The 20,007-nt window shown below is 45.4% G+C and overlaps 1 protein-coding gene across 8 annotated transcripts in view; it reads left to right on the forward strand.

Moving 5' to 3' along the window:
• The first annotated feature begins 2,281 nt into the window (after positions 1–2,281).
• DCLK2 (doublecortin like kinase 2) overlaps positions 2,282–20,007 on the forward strand; it is a 129,661-nt gene continuing 111,935 nt past the window's right edge. For 2 of the 8 annotated variants that reach the window (XM_028520894.2, XM_036031874.1), the window contains exon 1: positions 2,284–3,585. In XM_028520894.2, coding sequence (XP_028376695.1) covers positions 3,165–3,585 — 421 coding nt within the window. In that variant the 5' untranslated portion in view covers positions 2,284–3,164. Of the gene's footprint in view, positions 3,586–20,007 lie in introns of all 8 variants that reach the window. The other 6 variants (XR_004904585.1, XM_036031876.1, XM_036031872.1 and 3 more) reach the window with 5 other exon arrangements.

Here is a 20,007-nt window from a genome sequence, read left to right on the forward strand (position 1 = left end):
CTTCCACCTCAATAAATCTTCACATTTTTGCCAACTGGGTCTCCATATGTACTATATTCACTTAAGGAAATAACTTATGAAAAGTGATTGTATCTTAATTCTTATACAAGGGTTGGGGATACAATTCTTCAGACAGATTAATGCAAAGATCAGGAGCAAAAAAAAATTTTTTAACTAAGCAGCTATGAAACTACTTTCTCTTTTTCCCCATCCCTGTCGAAAAGTAGTAATCTTTGTTAACTTAGGGATGTAATTTTAGGGAATAATGCTAAAATACTGGTATATTATATCATTGCATTCACTGTTTTTAAAGGGCAAAATCCTTCATCAAGGATCTTTGAGTGAGAAAATGTGTTATGTCAGTGCCCTAAATTGAATGATTGGAGCCCAAAGACCTAATGATTGAAACCTGTGCTACCGGCCGGCACAACAGCCACAAAGGTCCCTGGTAGGACCTGGTGGTCACACCCCCTATAGTCTCCTCCCATAATGAATTGGGCTAACCCGCAACTTCAAGGATGTTTGGGAAATGACAGTGCATGACTTTCAAGGCTGCATCATCAAAGATGTGTTTCTGACCTTGTTCTTTCTTGGATGCTTGCTCTGGAGAACGTCAGCTGACATGCGACAGCTCAGAAGAGATTCTATAGAGAGGCCCTCCTGGAGGGAACTGAGGCCTCCAACCAGGCCCGGTTGGGAGTGAGCCCTGTTGGGAGTGGAGCTCACAGCCCCAGTCAGCATCCTGACTGCGACCTCGATTCCCGACCCTGCGAAACCGCTGAGATAATACATGTTTACTGTGGTGAATCAATAGGTCTGGGATCATTTGTTACTTCAGCAATAGATTACGAAGTCTTCCTCCCCACCTGCCCTCTCAAAGAAATACTAAGCAAAACAAATGAATACACCCATTTTGAGGCATTTACAAAGTCCAATAGCTTCTGCAGTTACAAGTGCTTATCTCAATTTGCCACTTAATTGTTGCGTCTCAGTGTTGCACCAAGACCAGGAGCATTGGGATCCTCTGGGAGCTTGTTAGAAATATAAAATTTAGAATTCTACCCCAGACCTGCTGAATCAGAATCTGTATTTTTTGAGACTCCCCCAGTGTATTCATGAAGTTTGAGAAGAAGCACTGATTTTTTTTGACTCCTAGTGGAAACCCTAGCTCTATATTACAAGCACTTTAAAAAATATATTGTTAGAGAAGCCCTCCCCCCCCAAAAAAATTCTCATTTAATTGGTTTGCGATGAGGTCTATCATAGCCATGGATCTAATTACCCTTCAGAATTTTTCCCCTCGAGAAACTACACTGAATTCTCAGATCAGCTCTGACTTCCCCACATGCTCCAGTCCTGGTTCTAGAAGACAGTCATGCCCAGGTCTGTCCCTGAAACTGCCTGGGAGGAACTATGGATACGCATCAGTTTGGATTTGCTGTTTATGGCCCCTCAGAACCAGGTGCTGAATAGCCTAAGGTTTCAGAGTAGTTTACACCTGTCAGATTAGGACCAAACATTTTTTTTTTTTTTTAGTTTCATGGGTCCCGGATGGTGAAATGGAAGTAATTAAGATTATCATAAGCCTTTGGAAAATACAGTTCACCGTTGACCAGACACTGGTGAATTAAGCTTTCCAGCATGATGGGTGCTTACAAATGTTCCACACATTATGCAGTAAAGTAGCGCCCACTGGCAACATTAAGTACCACTTCAATGTAAGAGGTGGAGGAGGAGGGTGCAGGGATTGTCTGGGTGTTTTTGGTTTTGGTTTTTTTTTTTTTTTTTTTTTTTTTACTAATGCATCCCCAGTGACAGAAAGAATGCCTGGCACATGGCATGCTCCTAATTAATAAATATTTGTAGGTTGAATAAATCCCTCAAAAACCAATAGCTTCTGATAATTGATTCATTCAAAGTTACTGAACGTGCCATGTTAGTGAATGTGCAGTGGAAACTGTAGAGGCTGTTTTACCAAAGGATTTCTACATAAAGCTCCAAATCTGCTTTTAAGAATTGAAATTTGTGCCCAAACTCAGTGCTATGTTTCAAACGTCTTGCCTAGTGTGGCTTCGGGTCTTCATTTGGAGGCTGGCTAAGGGATGTGATCCCTGCCCTTGAATCTCCTTCCTTTGTGGGTTTTTTTTTTTTTTTTCTCCTGCGCGTCTACGTTTCCCAGGCGGAGGAGCGCGTGCTGCCGCTGCGCCCCGTGGGCGTGCGCGGCGCGGGTTTGTAGCTGTCAGGCGGCCGGGGCTGCCTAGGACCCAGGGGGAGCCGCTCGCGTGTCTCTGCGTCTCCTCTGCGCAGACCGGTCTAGCGCCCTCCACCTCGCCGCGCTCCCTCTCTACCCGGTTTTGGGGTCTCTGGGGGGCGGAGAGCCCCGCCATCCCTGACCGCCGGCCGGGCCAAGGGCTTGGCGGGGCCCAGGCGCGGACGCTCGTGGGTGGGTTGGGCCGGCCGGCCGCGGGAGTAGCGGGCTGCATTATTTCCCCGCAAAGGCCCGGCTCTGTGGGAGGAAGGGGCGCTGCACGGCCCTCCCCGCCCAGCCGGGCGCGCCACCCCTCGGGCAGGGCCTGGGGACCAGAGCAGCCGCGGCTCCGCAGCCGGGCCTGGGACCCGGCGCGTGGGCGGGCCCGGCTAGGCGCACCGCCCCCACGGGCTCCCGGCACCGCTCCCACGCTCCCAGCCCCTCCCCTCCCCTTCCTTCCTTCCCCGCAGCGCTCCGGGGAGCAGCCGGCGGATGCGAGCTGCGCCGGGCGCCCGAGCTTTGTGTGCGTCCGCGGAGCCGGGGCGAACCTTGGGCTGTGCAACTTGGCGGCCCCCAGCCGGCTCCCGAGCGGGAGTTGTGAGGCGTGGCCGCGTGGAGGAGGCGCTTGGGGGAGGGGGGCGTGGGGCTCCCCGGAGGGCGGGACGGACCGAGCCAGCGGCGCTGGACAATGAGCCGGGCCGCTGGAAGCTGCGGCCACTTATAGGGGAACGTGGGCGGGCCGGCGGCTCCAGCAGCTCCACCTGCGAGGAGAGGGCGGGATGCCAGAGCCAGGTGTCCCGGCGCGCTAAGGGCCCTCACGGCGAGGCGTCCCTGAGCTGGTCCTCGCGTTGCCACTGGGCTGCCTGCAGGTTTTGGCTGGGACGGTTTCCTGCGGGGAGCCCTCGGAGCAGTCCTGATGGCCAGCACCAGGAGCATTGAGCTGGAGCACTTTGAGGAACGGGACAAAAGGCCGCGGCCAGGGTCGCGGAGAGGGGCGCCCAGCTCCTCCGGGGGCAGCAGCAGCTCGGGCCCCAAGGGCAACGGGCTCATCCCCAGCCCGGCGCACAGTGCCCACTGCAGCTTCTACCGCACGCGGACCCTGCAGGCCCTGAGCTCGGAGAAGAAGGCCAAGAAGGCGCGCTTTTACCGGAATGGGGACCGCTACTTCAAGGGCCTGCTGTTTGCCATCTCCAGCGACCGCTTCCGGTCCTTCGATGCGTTGCTCATGGAGCTCACCCGCTCCCTGTCCGACAACGTGAACCTGCCCCAGGGTGTCCGCACCATCTACACCATCGATGGCAGCAAGAAGGTCACCAGCTTGGACGAGCTGCTGGAAGGTAGGAAGGGAGGGCCTGGCGCGGCAGGTGCGGCCCAGCAGGTGCAGCGGCCGCGTCCCGCCCACCCCGCGCTGGGGAGAGCCTGCGGGGTGTCTTCTAGGCGGCCTTGGGAATTGTATGGTTATGTCTGCTTTTCCCCTAGGCTCTATGTGTGGAGCGCGCTCCTACCAATACTCTGTCCTTCCCAAGAGATGCCTTAATTAACGGAAAAAGGAAAGGGAAAAAAAGAAAAAATCTAACCGGACTTTGGGTTTTGCTGACATCTCTTAAAATTGGCCAACTTGTTTTGTTTGTTTTTGAAGTGCAAACTGTTTTAAAAAGTGGCTCTCCGTTGAGGATCTGGGTGACCCTTTCGTTTGGAAACTGTTTGTTCGTCCGTCTGCGTGTGGACCTGAGTGTGGGCACCTGTGGTGGGCCAGCCTGAGGGGCCCGGTTGTGCCTGCTGTGTTCCGAAGCTGTGGTTGTGAAAGGCCCTGCGTGGGCTTTCCTGGTTTGGCTTGCAGCAGTTGTACCAGGTCAGGAGGGGTGATTCCAGGCACTCATTCCCAACTTTGGCTGCAGCTTGGGTCACTGGGGACTTAAAAAAATACAGGTGCCTGCCTCCCCCCGACCCCATGTTAGAATGTAGTGGTCTAGGCATCTGGAGTTGTAAAAGCGCCTCAGGTGATTTCAATGTTCAGCCAAGGTTGAAAATCACTGTGCTAAAGGGTTTTCCACTGTTGGTTGGTAACCAGGTGAATCAAGGCCAATCTCTCTCACCCTCTTTCCTACTGAAGTTGGCTAGTTAGGATGATGGTTAGAGAGGCCACTGGAATCAGCAGTTGGTTGGCAAGTGCTTCACTTGAAAGGACTGGTTGGTTGTATGTTGTATCATCTTTGAATTCCTACAATACTTACTCTTCTTTCCTTTTAGGGGGTAAAAAAGTATGACTAAGTGTAGGCATACCTACAAGACATGGCAAGTTCAGTTCTAGACCACCGCAATAAAGCCAGTAACGCAATGAAGCGAGTTGTAATCTTTTTGCTGGTGGAGAGTCTTGCCTTTGTTTTGCAAGGGACAGAACACCTGTGAAACACAATTGAGCGAAAGGCCAATGAAACGAGGTATGCCTGTGTAAGAACCCATTTCCAGATCGAAACAGCACCTGTGAAGGTCAGATGCAGACCCTGAGTATTTGCTGACTCCTTGTTTACAGACCATCGGCCCTCACGCATCCTCCTCAAAGCAGACGGCGCATCCCATGTAGCCATAGCAATGTTGGCTTGGCAGGGAGAGGAGGCTGAACTCTGAGCCAACGTTTTTCTTTATACTGTTCGTCATGTTCTTACGTTGTGTTCTGAAAGCATTATGTCCACTTTACACACGAGCAACCTTGAGCAACATGTCTTGTCCCACAGCCCCTGCAGGGTAGGCTCTTCCGTCCACAGTTCACCTCTAAGAAGCCGATGTGGCCACACTGAGGAGTCCTGAAAGTGGCTGAGTTTCTCTACGTAGTCCCTTACCAGAAGGTTTCCCTGCTCTGGCCAGGGGGCACCCGGCCCAAACCACGGAAGTGGTCTCTTCAGCCTGTGTGTTAGCAGCTGCACACGCTCTCCTCGGTCAGGTGTGTGTGTGGGTTTTAAAGGCTTCCAGAGGAGGTGATGACAACGGGAGGAGTATAAGTCAAAGAAAGACACATTGTTAGAAAGACTTTATCCTTTTCTGTGTGGTGTTAAAAAGCTAAAAGCAACATTTGTTTAGATAGTTCAAAACTAAGTAACACATTTTCTGACCGACTCAAGCCTAGATGAGCAGCCCCGTGGCGAGATCAAGGCAATGCCTGTGGATGGAGCACCCATCCTGCATGCGCCCTTGGCATACAGTGCCTGGTGCAGTCTGAGGAGTTTAGCATCTTTCTCTGAAGTAGGTGTAACAGCGTAGGTGCTGCATGAAATTCATGCACTCCAAAGATGAGGATCGGCCTAGGGGAGATGGTCAAGTGACCATTATGCACATTAGTTCATGAGAACACACATTGTGCACTGAGGTTGCCATTGCCCAGGCAGCCTAACTGTCAAACTGTAGTTTCAACTGCCCTTGGAGGGTTGACACATTTTTTTCCAATCAATCATCCATTCACTGGTGTTTGGAGGATGGGACCCACAGAGTCCCAATGATACCACCGTGTGATAAAGAATGACGCAACCCAAATATTTGCACGACAGAAAGGTTTTCCTAGTCTAGCCAGTCACCCACTTGTCTCAAGCAGTATTCAGTTACTGCGGGAGAGGGGAATTTGTGCTCTTTTGTCAAAGTGGCATTCTCTCTGACAATGGATCTTTGTCTGAGTCTTGAATATTCCAGAAATGAGTGGAGTACCCTGTGGCAAGAGTTTTAAAGAAAGAACCACCAATTCTCAACAGCAATCATTTGAGAACTTAAATAGTTTCAACTTTTAATTAAAAACTGTATGTTCCAGTGCTTAGATTTATCACACAGAAAAACTTAATTTTTATTTGCTCCAGTAAAAGTAGGTCTATATTATTACCTATGCTATCAAAATTGACTATTTCATCATGGTTCATCTTTTTAAATCAAGATTCTCTGATAGTATGTTTTTATACCATTATGTTTGACTGTCTTCCCCTCTGCCTCTTCTATCCCATGAAGGCTGTGGTTTAGGAAAGAAACATTGTTTTTTCCTAAAATGTTTTTTTCACTGAAGACTAGAGAAAGTGATGACTCAGGATTGCCCTGCATGAACACTCATTCAGAACCCCAGTCCCATTGAACTCAGATGACAAAGGAAATTTGCATGGCCCAGATTTTTTTTTCTACCCTTGACCTTGAGAGTGCCTGGCAACTAGACACAGTGCTCAGGTGTTGGCTGGCACTCCTCCTGCGCTCGCTAGACCAGCAGGCATCTTCAGCCTATTGGCTTACCTCGCTGTGCTGGATTAGTTTCACCGAGTTGGTACTGGGTCTCCTGGTTATCCTGTTTATTCTGTAAACCTGGATAGGCACCTTGTCTCGGAGGAGGGCTGTTCACCATTAACGGTCCGTATTGGGAAGATCAGGGCGAGCTTTGTGAAGCCGTGAGCCAGCCACGTTTGCGTCACCTCCGGTCCGTCACTGAGGATGTCCGCACGACTCATTCTTCAGTTCTTTATTGGGGCTGAGCCTGAACCCTGGTCTTAATTTTGCTCCATGAGTGTTCCCCTCTACTGAACATTTTGGCTGGATTTACCAGTGTTTGGTGTCCCAACAAGAGATGGCCGAGGATAGCAGAAACAATGCTTGACCAAGCCAGGAGCCCTGGGTTCTACTGACTGTGGACTGGAGAACAGCTCACCTCAGTCCTCTGGGCCTCAGGGTCACTTTCTGTTGCATGAAAGGTTGAAAGGTTGGCAGGTCCCCCTTTTAAGTTAAGCCTCTTCTAGTCTAAAAGTACATGTCCTGGCTCTACCGGGGTGGCCGCTTACTGAGTGTATGCTGGCCCGGGCTGCCTTTTCCTCCCCAGAACCTGTCTTCCCCAAAATTGGCCTGCCTGTTGAGGTGCTCCTCCCAGCAGGGAGTGGGTGTGTGGCCCGGGCGGGAGTGTCTGCCAGTGGCCAGAACAGTTCATTAGTAGCTACCAGTGTCTGCCTCTCTGATTCCAAAGTAAAACGTCGTTTGCGTTATCTCCACCTGTTACCCCTTAGCCAGCAGTAAACAAGCAGATTGAAGCTTTGGACATGTGAGAGAATTCTTATGATTGTGGTACGTGGTACTTCCATTGTTCAAGTTAACTTGAAAATGCACATGAATTAATTTGAATTTAAGACAAATAAGGTTCTAAAGAGATTCAGCATTTCAAGTTTCTAAGGTTCTTTCACTAAGCCCAGTTTATTGAATGTGTTTGGTCAGGTCAGTCTCTTTGAAGGTGTTACACTAAAATACAGTTACTGAGAGAGGTTTACATAAACATGAGTCTTTGTAGGAACCCGTATTCTAGGTTTTCCCGACCCCTTGAAAGGTAGATTTTTATAGTAATAATAGACACTGAGCTCTTGGAACTTCATATGGGATTAGGTCTCTTTCCTCCCTGTGAGTTGCAGGATATTTGCACACATAAGTTGAAAGCTGCACACATGAAAGGCACATGTGATGATTGGACATGGCAGTTTAACACGGAATCTTAGGTCTGCAAAGCCTTCCGTACCTGGCGGACTTCTAGATTCCTCAAGACCTGCTTCACATATCACCTCCCCAGGCCCCGTGGATATTGGTCTCCAATAGTTGTTGATCAAGAGCATATTTGTTGTTGTCTCAGGCACTGGGGGTGCAGGGTCTTCCTTGAAGATGCTCGCATTTAGAGGAGAGAGCGCGAACATGCATACACACACACACACACACACACACGTGTTTCAGTGAGAGTGCTGCATGGGCCAGGATGATGGGACAGGCTTCCCCGGGGGGACAGATGTTGGAGGCAAGCCCTGAGGTCAAGCTTATAACTCCTCCCTCTAGTCACAGCATTCATCCTCACCTCTGTTGTAACACTTTGTAACTAGCGGTACATTTGGTCTGTTTTTGGCACTAGACTGAGAGCATCTTGAGGCCAGGGATCTTGGGCATGCAATACATTTATTGAATAAGTTGCCTGGAAAATGATTTGACTTCTAAATAGATAATTTTTACTTATAAATGAGTAATAAATTTTACCTCTAAGTAAATATTACAATGATTTTATCTCCCCTGGCTGTCAAGAGAAGGTTTGTGTAAATTAAGTTTGAATAGCACTGTTCCTATCTGTGTGTGAAAATCGGTATTTTGAAAAATTGGGTTCTATTTCAGTTAAATCAAAGGTGATGTGTTTAGTCATCATTGTGGGGAGGATGCCTCTTCCCTAATACCTGCTTCTATAAATCTGATTCATCATCTCATTTAATTAGAATAGGGAAATTCAGATATGCACTGATGTAGCAGCAAATAAACTCTTTCCAGAGGTAATGAGAAGAGAAACTTTAATTAAGAATAAAGAATTCTAAAGGATTGGGGGAAGAAAGGGAATATTTGGGAGAGCATTTATAAGATTAGAGCATGCCATAATGATACTCTGGTAGTTATAAGGACAGGTAAATATTTTATGAGGCTTTCAGCTCTGGAAATGGATATTTTATGGTGCTGCGATGTGAAGCAAAGGGAACCCGATTCCCTTGGGCCGTGGTGGCCACACTGCTGCCTTCCTTGCTGGGGGGTCCAGGCGGTCAGTAGTTCCTAGTTAGGCCTCTCTCCTTACCCCATCTGCTCATGCTCCCACCACTTCTGTTTTTATCTCTTCTGATGAAATAAACAACTACCCTGAGGAGCAGGGATTCTTCTCACCGTTACCAGCATTCATCACATGTTGTTGTGCAGTCGCTGTGTGAAGGACTTCATGTGTTTCATCGCATTTAACCCTTGTCATGTCTTGTGAAATATGGCTGCGTTGTTACTCCCATTTCACAGATGGGGGAGCTGAGGCTCAGAGAGGATGAGGAAATTGCTCCCTGGCACTGACCCTAAGAGGCTTTGCTGGAAGTTGAAGTCGTTCTCCCTGGCTTTTGAACTTCTGTCTCCTTAACTGCTGTGTGCTCCCACCTGTGAGGACACGGGGTCCATTCCGACCCCTGAGGTTTACACGTGGGTCACAGCAGACCAGCATCCAGAGCTCCATGGTCGTGCACCCACACCTGTTCACCATTTGTGTCGGGAAACGAAGACTGCAGTCGTTCCTCGGTCACTGTAGGCAAAAAGAAGTTTTAGGGTGTTCCCTGTAGGGTTTCTGAAACAACGCACCTCCTCCCATGCACCTGCGAAGCAGCGTCTCTGCACTCAGATCCGGCAGAGTTGCCTTACCTGACCTCAGAGTTTTCATCTGGTAAGTTTCTGAAAGACAGGTTAGGTCATTGGTAAAGCCGCTTTCCCTTTAAACTTCAGCGATCTTGGGAAATACTTTGGGCTCTGTGCGGCTCCATGTTCTGCTGTAAAAGTTGGCCAGGTTTTTTATTTTTTTAAAGATTTTATTTATTTATTTTTAGAGAGGGAAGGGAGGGAGGGAGAGAGAGAGAGAGAAACATCAATGTGCGGTTGCTGGGGGTCATGGCCTACAACCCAGGCATATACCCTGAGTGGGAATCGAACCTGCAACACTTTGGTTCGCAGCCCACACTCAATCCACTGAGCATTGGCCAGGTTTTTTGATCAGACGTGGTTACCCTGGTTTAGCTGGAGTCCTTAGAACCCCCAATAACCTGTAGAAGGATCTTCCTCATAGAATGTTCTCAGGAAAGGGGGGATTACAAACGCATTGAGGGCTGGGCCTGTGGTCTTCTCATTTGCTTCTTTATCCCATGCAGCAAATACCTCTGGCATATGGCGTTCGATAATTAACTTTACTTTTGTGCCATATATAAGATATTTTTAAAGGTGGGAATAGGTGGGATATAGGCATTTAAAAAATCTGTCTTAGTTAATTAGGACAGCCAGCTGGATACTCGGCTAGATTGGCAGACATAGAATTAGTTTTTGTGAAAATCAGATATTCATTGCCCCTTCATCTTTTCAGTTTTTAAATATGTTCTTATTCAAGAAAAATGATACGATGCATTTTAAAAATGTATCGCTTTCACTGGTGTCTGAGATGCCCAACTTGATGTAACCTTGTCCTCGTACCTTTTCTGCTTCCGGGTGGGTGTTTAAACCCCAGGGTTACTCTGGGCCCCTCGCAGTCTCAGTGTCTGCCCCGAGGTCGTTCTCTGACGCAGCCAGTGCTTAGTTTAGTTTCTCTTCGGCACTTATTCTTAAGCGATGTCTTTAGCAAATTCATTTCATGTATAGTTTTAACACAATCAGATACCTCTTAAAATTCTCCAGGTTGGAAGTATTTTAAGGCTAGAATTTTCATTCCTTAAAACATGCCATAGTTTACCCTGGCTGGTGTAGCTCAGTGGATTGAGTGCGGGCTGCGAACCAAAGTGTTGCAGGTTCGATTCCCAGTCAGGGTACATGCCTGGGTTGTAGGCCATGACCCCCAGCAACCACACATTGATGTTTCTCTCTCTCTCTCTCTCTCCCTCCCTTCCCTCTCTGAAAATAAATAAATAAAATCTTTAAAAAAAAACATGCCATAATTTTTATTCTCATCCCGAATATTGTATTCCGTATGCCATGCCTCCTGCAGCCTAAAGCAGTGGGCTAGTCACATGCAGTTTGTCAGAGGTTGCTCCCTGGAGACTGAAAGTATATGAAAGTAGTGGTTTGAGAGATCCACTTAAGTACTTTCAATTATACTGTAACATTTACTACCATCTTATAGTGACTCAAATAATCTGTAATTATGACCTACTATATTACCTTTTGTTTCTGTGTTGGTTAAATTCTAATCACTTGCAACCAAAATGTATCACAGTAGAAGTTTTAAAATACTGTCACTGATTTATCGCTTTACAAACTTCAGGTGATTTTGTTAACTTTAAAATAACAATGTAATTTTTTCTTTAAATAAAAAAACAGTGAGCCTTTACTGAGCACTTCCTCTGCACCTGGTGCTGATAGTCACGGTCTTAATTCTTTCTTAAAGGCGGTGATTGACACTCCCATTCCCAGCGCCCTTGCTCATCATCTTGGTCTTCTCACTTCACAGTCTTTTGCTCCATCTGCTAAACACTGAAAGAAAAAAGGGCTTGTGGAAACTTAGTACTCTTCATACTCAATGTTCCTCAAGCCTCTGTGTCAGAAAGACCTTGATAAAGAGCCCAATGTACATTCATCTCTTAGTGATTCATAGCTTAGTGATCAAGGCCAGCAGCCGGAAGATTCCACAGGAACCTTCTAAGGCCCATAAGACACCGAACAGAGAGTTCTAGCATGCAGCGGCTCCTTGATCAATAGTAGCATTCCTCAACAGAACAGGTGTCGTGTCCTTGTAACTCTTCTCTGCTCGCCCAGTAATACCAGAGCCACCATTCGGAGCCACAGGAGGCTCACCCGGCCTCTACAGGCAGCCCTTTAGAAGTTTCCAACCAGTGCCCGCGCTTTCCCTACCATTTCCCCTTCCCTCGACCCCCTGAACATCCCCTCTTTTCTGGACAGATATCTGGTTTCTGAGTCCTTCATCACTTGCACTGAAGCTTTTTTAAGCCATCCTCATTGTCAGTCCCTGTCTTAAAACTGGAGCCAAGCCTTCCTCCAGATCTCACAGAGGTTTAAAGGATGCAGGGGGAAGTCTCCAGAAGTTGAGGAAACTCAGGTGAGGAAAGTTTTACCTCTGCTCAGATGATGAGCCAGGAAGGGCTGACCCCATATCCATTATACCCCAGTTTGTTTGCAAATATTAGTAGAGGGGCACATTTCGGTCTGAAGGCCCCTCTCTCTCTCTCTCTCTCTCTCTCTCTCTCTCTCAGGATCCTTAAGATTGCACTGTTCCTCAAACTTTAGCAATGTTTTGGATAATTAAAAATGGAAACAATGTAAAAATATAACAGCCAAACTACAGAAGCCCAGTATTGTTTTGATTGCTTTAATTACATTGTTACTTAAATATTTATAAATATAAGATTTTGTATATATATATATGTATACATATGCATATAGGTCTTATGTACCTGTGCAACTCGAACTGTATGTAACCAACAAAAATACAAAATATACCATAAAGCTACAGAGATAATAGATAAAGCTCTAGAGAGATACTATGTATGTATATTCTGGTGCCCATATGCATTAATTTCTCCAGGGTAGTTTCCTGGGGTGCATTTCTGGGTCATATAACATGTTGTCAACTTACTGATGGAAAAAAACAGGTTAAGGATATTTATTACTAAGTCGTTGAACCAATGTGTAAAGTCCTAACAGCAGTAGGTGAAGGTTCTCCTGCTTTGCCCCCTTGTCAGTGGCAAGTGTTCCTGCAGGTCAGTAGGAAAGAGGCAAGGCAAAGGAGAAGAAGGTTATTTCAGGCATATAGGAAGGAATGAGAATAAGAGCATATGATGAGTTTGGAAGGCAATTGCAAATATACTGGTGTGATACCAACTTAGAAACCCGTGGGAGAGTGGTGGGAGCTGAGGCTGGCAGTGGGTGGTGTGCGGAGGAGTTTGTCCTGTATTGTAGAGGCAGGGAAGCGGGGAGGGGACACCAGAGCTACATTGTACAAGACTTGCTATGTGGTGGCTCTGTGGAGGGTGAGGGACAAGGCCTGATGCAGGGAGCTGAACTACTGCTAACTCGGGAAGGCTGAGGGGAGGCTGATGGGCATGGGTTCCAGAGGTGCTCAGACCACAGGGAACAGTTTTGCCAATTCTGCTGAGTGTGGAAAAAGAGAGAAGAGAAGCGGAGTCTTGGTGTTTTGCTTATGTTACTATGTAAGTGGTGATTTTATGTAATAAGTTGTGCAATTCAAGAAGTTGTTTGAGGTCAGGATGGCAGTAATGGGGCACGGAGTTAGTGTTAGACATGAAGCATGTGAGATATCCATAGATTATTTAGTAGAGATGCTCTGCGACTTAAACTCCGGAGAAACGGTGAGTGAGGCTGGGGATGTCCTCACTGTGTGAACATCAGGGTGTGGGCGGTGGTTGAAGCCCGGGGAGGCGGGGTGGGTGCAACTGCCCGTGGAGAATCTCTGGGTGAGGGATGCCTGGATGAGTGGGAGGTGAGCATATGGCCAAGCAGACCCAGAGGGAGCGATCTGAGTAAGAAGTAAAACCAAGAAAATTAGGCCATGGAAGCTAAGGAGAAAGGGTCTGCGGGAGGAGGATCGTGACTGGTGTCCCACGCCCTCAGAAAACACCACGTGACATTACGAAGCTGTGCTTTGCATGTAGCATTTGGAAGAGAGGTTCTTGGGGGTCAGGGCAAGCAGTGTTCCAACCAGTGGAGTGCAGGGGGCAGAAGGGCCGCCACAGTGGCTCAAGAGCAAGTACTGGGTGAGGACATTGAAGAAAAAAAACAGGTGTTTTTCAATTTCTTTTTTTATTTTTCAATTATAGTTGGTATGCAATATTACATTAGTTTCAGGTGCACAGCACAGTGGTTAACATTTATCTAACTTTTGAGTGATCATCCCCCCATAAGTCTAGTATCTACCTGGCACCATACATAGTAATTACAGTGTTGTTCATCATATTCCCTATGCTGTACTTTACATCCCTGGGGCTATTTTGTAAGTTCTCACTTATATATCTTAATTCCTCCACCTTTTTCACCCAGTCCCTCGACCCTCCTCCCATCTGGTAACCCTCAGTTTGTGCTATGCATCTATGAGTTTGTTTCTGTTTGTTCATTTTTTTTGTTAGATTCTATATATAAGTGAAATCATATGACATTTGTCTTTGTCTGATGGATTTCATTTAGCATTAATACCCTCCGAGTCCATTCACAGTGTCACAAATGGCAATATTTCATCCTTTTATGGCTAAGTAATATTCCACTGTGTACATACACCACATCTTCATTTTGCAGCTGTCTATTGATGGACCCTGAGGTTTCTCTCCTATCTTGGCTATTGCAAATAATGCAGTGAACAGAGGTGTGCATGTTTACCTTGGTGTTTTTGATTTCTGCAGGTAAATACCCAGAAGTGGGGCTGCTGGGTCATATGGTCGTAGTATTTTCAATTTTTTAAGGAACCTCTGTACTATTTCCCATCGTGGATACACCAGTTAGCAATCCCACCAACAGGACACAGTTGTTCCCCTTTCTGCACATCATTGCCAACAGTTGTTTGTTGATTTATTGGTGATAGCCATTCCAACAGACGTGAGGTGATGTCTCATTGTAGATTTGGTTTGTATTTCAATGATTAGTTATGTTGAGCATCTTTCATATGTTTATCTGTATGACTAAAGATATGATATGATATTTTTTCATTTGGACACCTGTATGTCCTCTTTGGAGAAATGTGTACTGAGGTCCTCTGCCTGTGGGATTAATGGGATTGTTTGGGGTTTTTGCTGTTAAGTTGTATGAGTTTTTATATATTTTGGTATTAAGCCCTTTTGGGCTGTATCATAAGCAAGTATCTTCTCCCAGTCAGTAGGCTGTTTTTTTGTTTTGTTGATGGTTTCCTTTGCTGTGCAAAACCTTTTCAGTTTGATTTAGTCCAATTTGTTTATTCTTTTTGTTACACTAGCCAAGGAGACATATCCAAAAAATATTACTAAGAGCAATGTCAAATAATTTATTGCCTATCTTCTCTTCTAGAAGTTTTATGGTTTTGGGTCTTACATTTAAGGCTTTAACTCATTTTGAGTTTATTCTTGTATATGGTGTAAGGAAGTGGTCCAGTTTCTTTCTCTTTTTTTTTTTTTGCATGTCTTTGTCCAGTTTCCCCAGTGCTATTCATTGAAGAGACTGTGTTTACCCCATTGTGTATTCTTGCCTCTTTCATCATGGATTAATTGACCATTTGGTGTGAGTTTGTTTCTGAGCTCTCTCTGCTGTTCCATTGTTCTCTGTGTTTGTTTTTATGCTGCCAGTACCATGCTGTTTTAATTATTTTAGGCTTACAGCATAGTTTGATATCAGGTAGTATGTATACCTCCAACTTTCTTCCTCTTTCTCAAGAGTGTTTTGGATATTCAGGGTCTTCTGTGGAGTGCTCTTTAACTTGGGAGTGAACGAAAGCCAAATGTACGTCAGGTTGAGTGGAACGAGGAGTGAAAGAGGGAAGGATCTGTGTGTGTATTTGAGGTGGGAGGTCCAGCATACAATCCTGTAGAGAGGGCTGCATAGTTCGACAGAGGAGAGAAGAATGCCCTTGAGATCTCAGCCGGAGGCGAGGAAAAGGACCCAAGTCCTCATGGGTGGACTTAACGTTGAGTAGGAGGACGGTGCCCTTATCACTGAAAACGGAGAAGCGGTGGGAAGAATTGGCACTGACTGACATATATTTGCAGGGATGAAGGTTTTCAGCGAAGAAGAAATTTGTAAGTTCCTGGTTTTTAATAGATTCTTGCCTCTTAAATAGGAGACAGTTGATTTGATTAAGGATGAAAATTAATGGTTACGAAAACACCCAGGTTATATTACACAGTTGTGGATACTTAGTTTGTCAACCTGCAAAATATAAAACAAAATGTCTTTGAACAAATGTCAGTGGGCAAAAGCCTTAACCATGCCCCTGGAGAGAATCTCAAAGGAAATTGGAAGACTTTCTGTTCTGTACCATGCTTGGAAACAGTTAAGTTGTGTGACCTGTGCATGCTTCTGTCCATCGTCTCTCTGCACAGGTAGAAAATCCTCTGTGTATGTAGTGTTCCCATGACCATAGTTTTCAAAACGGCTTCCTCGTGGTATCTTACGGTCAAAGAACTGTTACTAAAGAGAGAGAATGTATCTCAATTCGCTTCAGCCAAAGACCAGCAGAAACACACCTCTAGTTGGGTTTAGTATTCACTGCCGCAAGGATGCATGGACAGACTGTGGTACCATGGGGTGTCTTGCAGAGAGTGCTGGACATGTCATAGAGTCGGGGTTTCAGCTGAACAGTTTCAGGGAGGATCTAAGAGAGCAGGGGTGCTGTCAGCAGGAAGGGCATTTCTGTAACCAGGCATCTCATTAAATCTTATAGGGAGGGCAAACCAGGTTGAGGAAAAAGCTGCCATTGGTAAAGCCATGGCAGCCACTCAATGACTGTGAGAGCAGAGTGTTTGGGACTGTGTAGATTCCACAGTGACCTTGTTTTGGTGTCACTTTATCATCATCTCAGAGGGACTTTGTTTGACACAGGTGTTCTGTGAGATTGTGCTGCACAGGAGAACCCAGGTCTGGCTGTGAGTGTGAGACCCACGCACAATAGCACTGGGTCTAGCTATGAATGGGCTTCAGGGACTGCCTGGTTTTCCATCTGTAACTCCTACTTAACTCTCGTTTTTAATGAGATCCTATCCTTTCCTTGCTTTGTTGGCAAGTGCAGTATTACCACGTATTACTAAGAGTTAAATAAATTCTCTCATTGTATTGTATCAGTATAGACACTTTTACTCCATGCTTTTCCAGCCATATCAGTAGCATAAAATGCACTTCCATTTGGCAAACGCGTTACATTTCTGAGGAATGAGCAGAAAACAGAAGATTTTTATGTTGATCTAGGTGGGAAGTGGTTGGAGATGGGGGCTTGCTGCGGGGTGGGGGCAGGACACTTTCAGAAGTATCTAAAGGATGCAGTGGACGGAACTTGATGTCAGGATGTGCAATATGTAGGGAATCAGGAGAATGCGGGATGGCGCCTAAGTTTCTGGCCGGAGAGTTTGAGCAGGAAGTGAGTAGTTCTGCAGGATGGGGAGGGAGGAGCAGCGCCCAGTTGGCAGGGCCGTCACAGGTCTCGCACAAGAACCCACCCAGCAGCATGAATCTGGCTGCGAGGAGGCTGATTGCATCTAATCAGCTTTGTAAGTGCTAGTATCTAACAGAATAATAATTTACTGTTGGATTAACAGCAGGAGCTGCAACTGCCTAAGGAACCATAATCTTAAATACTTTGGTCAGCATACTGGCAAATCTCTCCCCGTAGGCAAATCTGTGTAAGTGACAAAATTATAACCAGGTTGTCTGATCTGGGTGGGGCTGTAACAAGGGAAGCTGGCCCGGGCATTGTGGTGGCTGTTGTTAGCAGGGCATGACACCCGTGCTATACGGTTTTATGTGCCCAGTATGAAGAAACACACGTTTGACCTCCAAACCATGTCCTGAGCATCCGTGTTGAAATGTTGTTTGTGTGCCAAGGGTGCCAAAGTGGGGTTCATATCATGTCAGCACCTAGCACATGAGCTGGCGCGCAGTAAGTATTCATTGCCTCTTGTGAAGGGGAGTCTAGGCCTAACGGCGGAGTGTTCTATGAGTAATTATTTGTGTCTCCTGGGACGTGGAGAAGGGGGTGGCTCTGTCTAGCAGGTGTTGGCCAGGCCTGATTCAAAACCTTACAGGGCAGGGGACTGATGTGGGCGTTTCAAATAGAACCATTGTGAAGGGAGGAAGGGAGAAAAAGGGGACTAACATTGATCTGTAACCACACAAACAAATGACAACACAGGCTTCCTTTGCCTATTGTCATGCTGATACTCTGAACCCATGTAAAGAGGCAAAGCGCAGACACATGTAAAGGCAGCTCTCCTGGCTAACATGTCCACTGCACGGGGTCTACGTTGACCAAGGGAAGTGGACATTAAATGTCTCCTGTTCCCTCTCCTTTTACCATTGCCTTTTCTCTTTGTACTGGGAAAGGCTTTTCTCCAGCTGACTTCTCTCTGCTCTTAAAAAAAAAAAGAGAGAGAAAGAAATCACCTTCTCTTACTAGGGTTTCTCTTTTTTATTTCATTTTAATATTTTGGATCAGAACAAGCAATTGAATTTTTATCATAGGTAAAATTAATAAGAGCTTTTCTTTTTAAAAATTTTTTTAAAGATTTTCATTTATTTATTTTTAGAGAGGGAAGGGAGGGAGAGAGAGAGAGAGAAACATCAATGTGCGGTTGCTGGGGGTCATGGCCTGTATGTACCCTGCATGTACCCTGGCATGTACCCTGACTGGGAATCGAACCTGCGACACTTTGGTTCGCAGCCCATGCTCAATCCACTGAGCTATGCCAGCCAGGGCAGTAAGAGCTAAGTTAAAGAAAATCATAATTGTTTATTTTTGCTCATTAATATACACACATGATATATAGTTTTATTTGATGCAGTTTATACCTATTTTGAAATTATGTGACATTTTCTCAGATGATTACAGAATGAAAAATGATTTAGATAAATCTACAGAGAGGGAAAAATTCTCTAAATGGTGATGGTTGGGCCAGACTTCAAGTTCCTGGCGTGGACGCAGCATTAAAGCCTGTGACTGGTCGCTAGTTTTTTCGGACAGGGGCCCAATTATACCTTTAAATTGAAGACATCACTCCACTTTTTTGACCTTTTCGTGTGCCTGAGCTGTTACTGAATTGCTCATGTGTCTTTGGAAGTCTTTAAGTTCTCCAGTACTCAGGATTTGAAGAACATCCTGATAATAGTTAAATATAACATTTGTATTAATAAGTTTTCCTTGGGACTTCTCTTTCACTATTTTGCTTATTTTTGTTTTAAGCATTCATAGCATTTAAGGGTTGTATCATATACTTATTATATTAAGAATGAGATGATTATATATAGATATAGAGTTATATATAGGGAATTATATATAGCATATATAAAGAATTTTTATATATAGAATATATGTAATGAGTGAAAAAATAGTGGATTCTTTTTGAGTTAGATGATATCTTAGAGAAAATCTTAGAGTGTAACCCTCTTATCTAGTATGCCAAAAAGTTGATGTTAAAGAAATGGGTGACTTCTGAGCCTCCCAAAAGAAAAATTATGGTTTTTAAACATATAATTATGCTCATTCAGTGAAAAAATATTTTTCAGTATAATTTTGGAACATAAAATTAATGAACATTGACTCAGTAAACCAATTGACCAATAGTATAGTTTTGGTTTTCCTTAATAAAAGTTAAGCAGAAGACTATGCTTGTAATAAACACATTAGTTTAACTATGTAATATCCTTTGCCATTTAAATAGATATACAAGGGTTATCTATTTAAACTAATTATTTTATTTTTTAAAAGATTTCTTTTTAGAGAGAGGAGAAGGGAGGGAGAAAGAGAGGGAGAGCAACATCAATGTGTGAGAGATCCATCACTAGGTTGCCTCTCACACGCCCCCAGCTGGGCACCTGGCCCCAAACCCAGGCATGTGCCCTGCCTGGGAATCAAAGCAGCGACCTTTCGATTCATAGGCCAGCACTCAAGCTACTGAACCACACCAGCCAGGGCTAAACTAATTATTTTAAATCCACGTTCTTTAATTAAGAAAAAATGCCTGAGTGTGTTTCTTTGAGCTGTCAAAACTCTTCTTCCTTTTTGTGGTGCTTCATTAATTGAGTAAATGATTCTGTAACTGAATATAATTTGGTCAGCTGTGTGAAGATGTAGTGATTATTCTTTGATTAGGACTGGAATTTGTAATTGGGAGAAGGAGAAAAATAGTTTAATTTCTGTACATGAACATATTATTTTGTGATGTCATCATTTCTTCCAGATGAAATTTTAAAAAATCAGTTAATAGACTCTGGAACTAGGAAGTCCTCTAAATTTAATCCGCTCTAACCACTGCATTTTATAGATAATGATACTGAGACCCCAAGTGTAGAGGAATGATGCAGGACGACACTTTCGACCTGGGTTGCAAACCCCAGAGCCCCCTTGTGTTCTCTGTCTAGTGCTTCTCCCTCTATGATGCCTGTTATTCCCGAAGCTGATCTGGATGCAGTAAAAAGCAAAGGGAGGGTGGGGAGGATGCTGGAGGAGAAGGACGTGGACCCCTTTCACAGGGGCCCTCTTCAGTTGAGGAGTCCACTTAACGGGAGGGTCTCCGGCACGTGTG

This window comes from Phyllostomus discolor, chromosome 8 (genome assembly GCF_004126475.2).
Source record: "Phyllostomus discolor isolate MPI-MPIP mPhyDis1 chromosome 8, mPhyDis1.pri.v3, whole genome shotgun sequence".
Taxonomy (NCBI): domain Eukaryota; kingdom Metazoa; phylum Chordata; class Mammalia; order Chiroptera; family Phyllostomidae; genus Phyllostomus; species Phyllostomus discolor.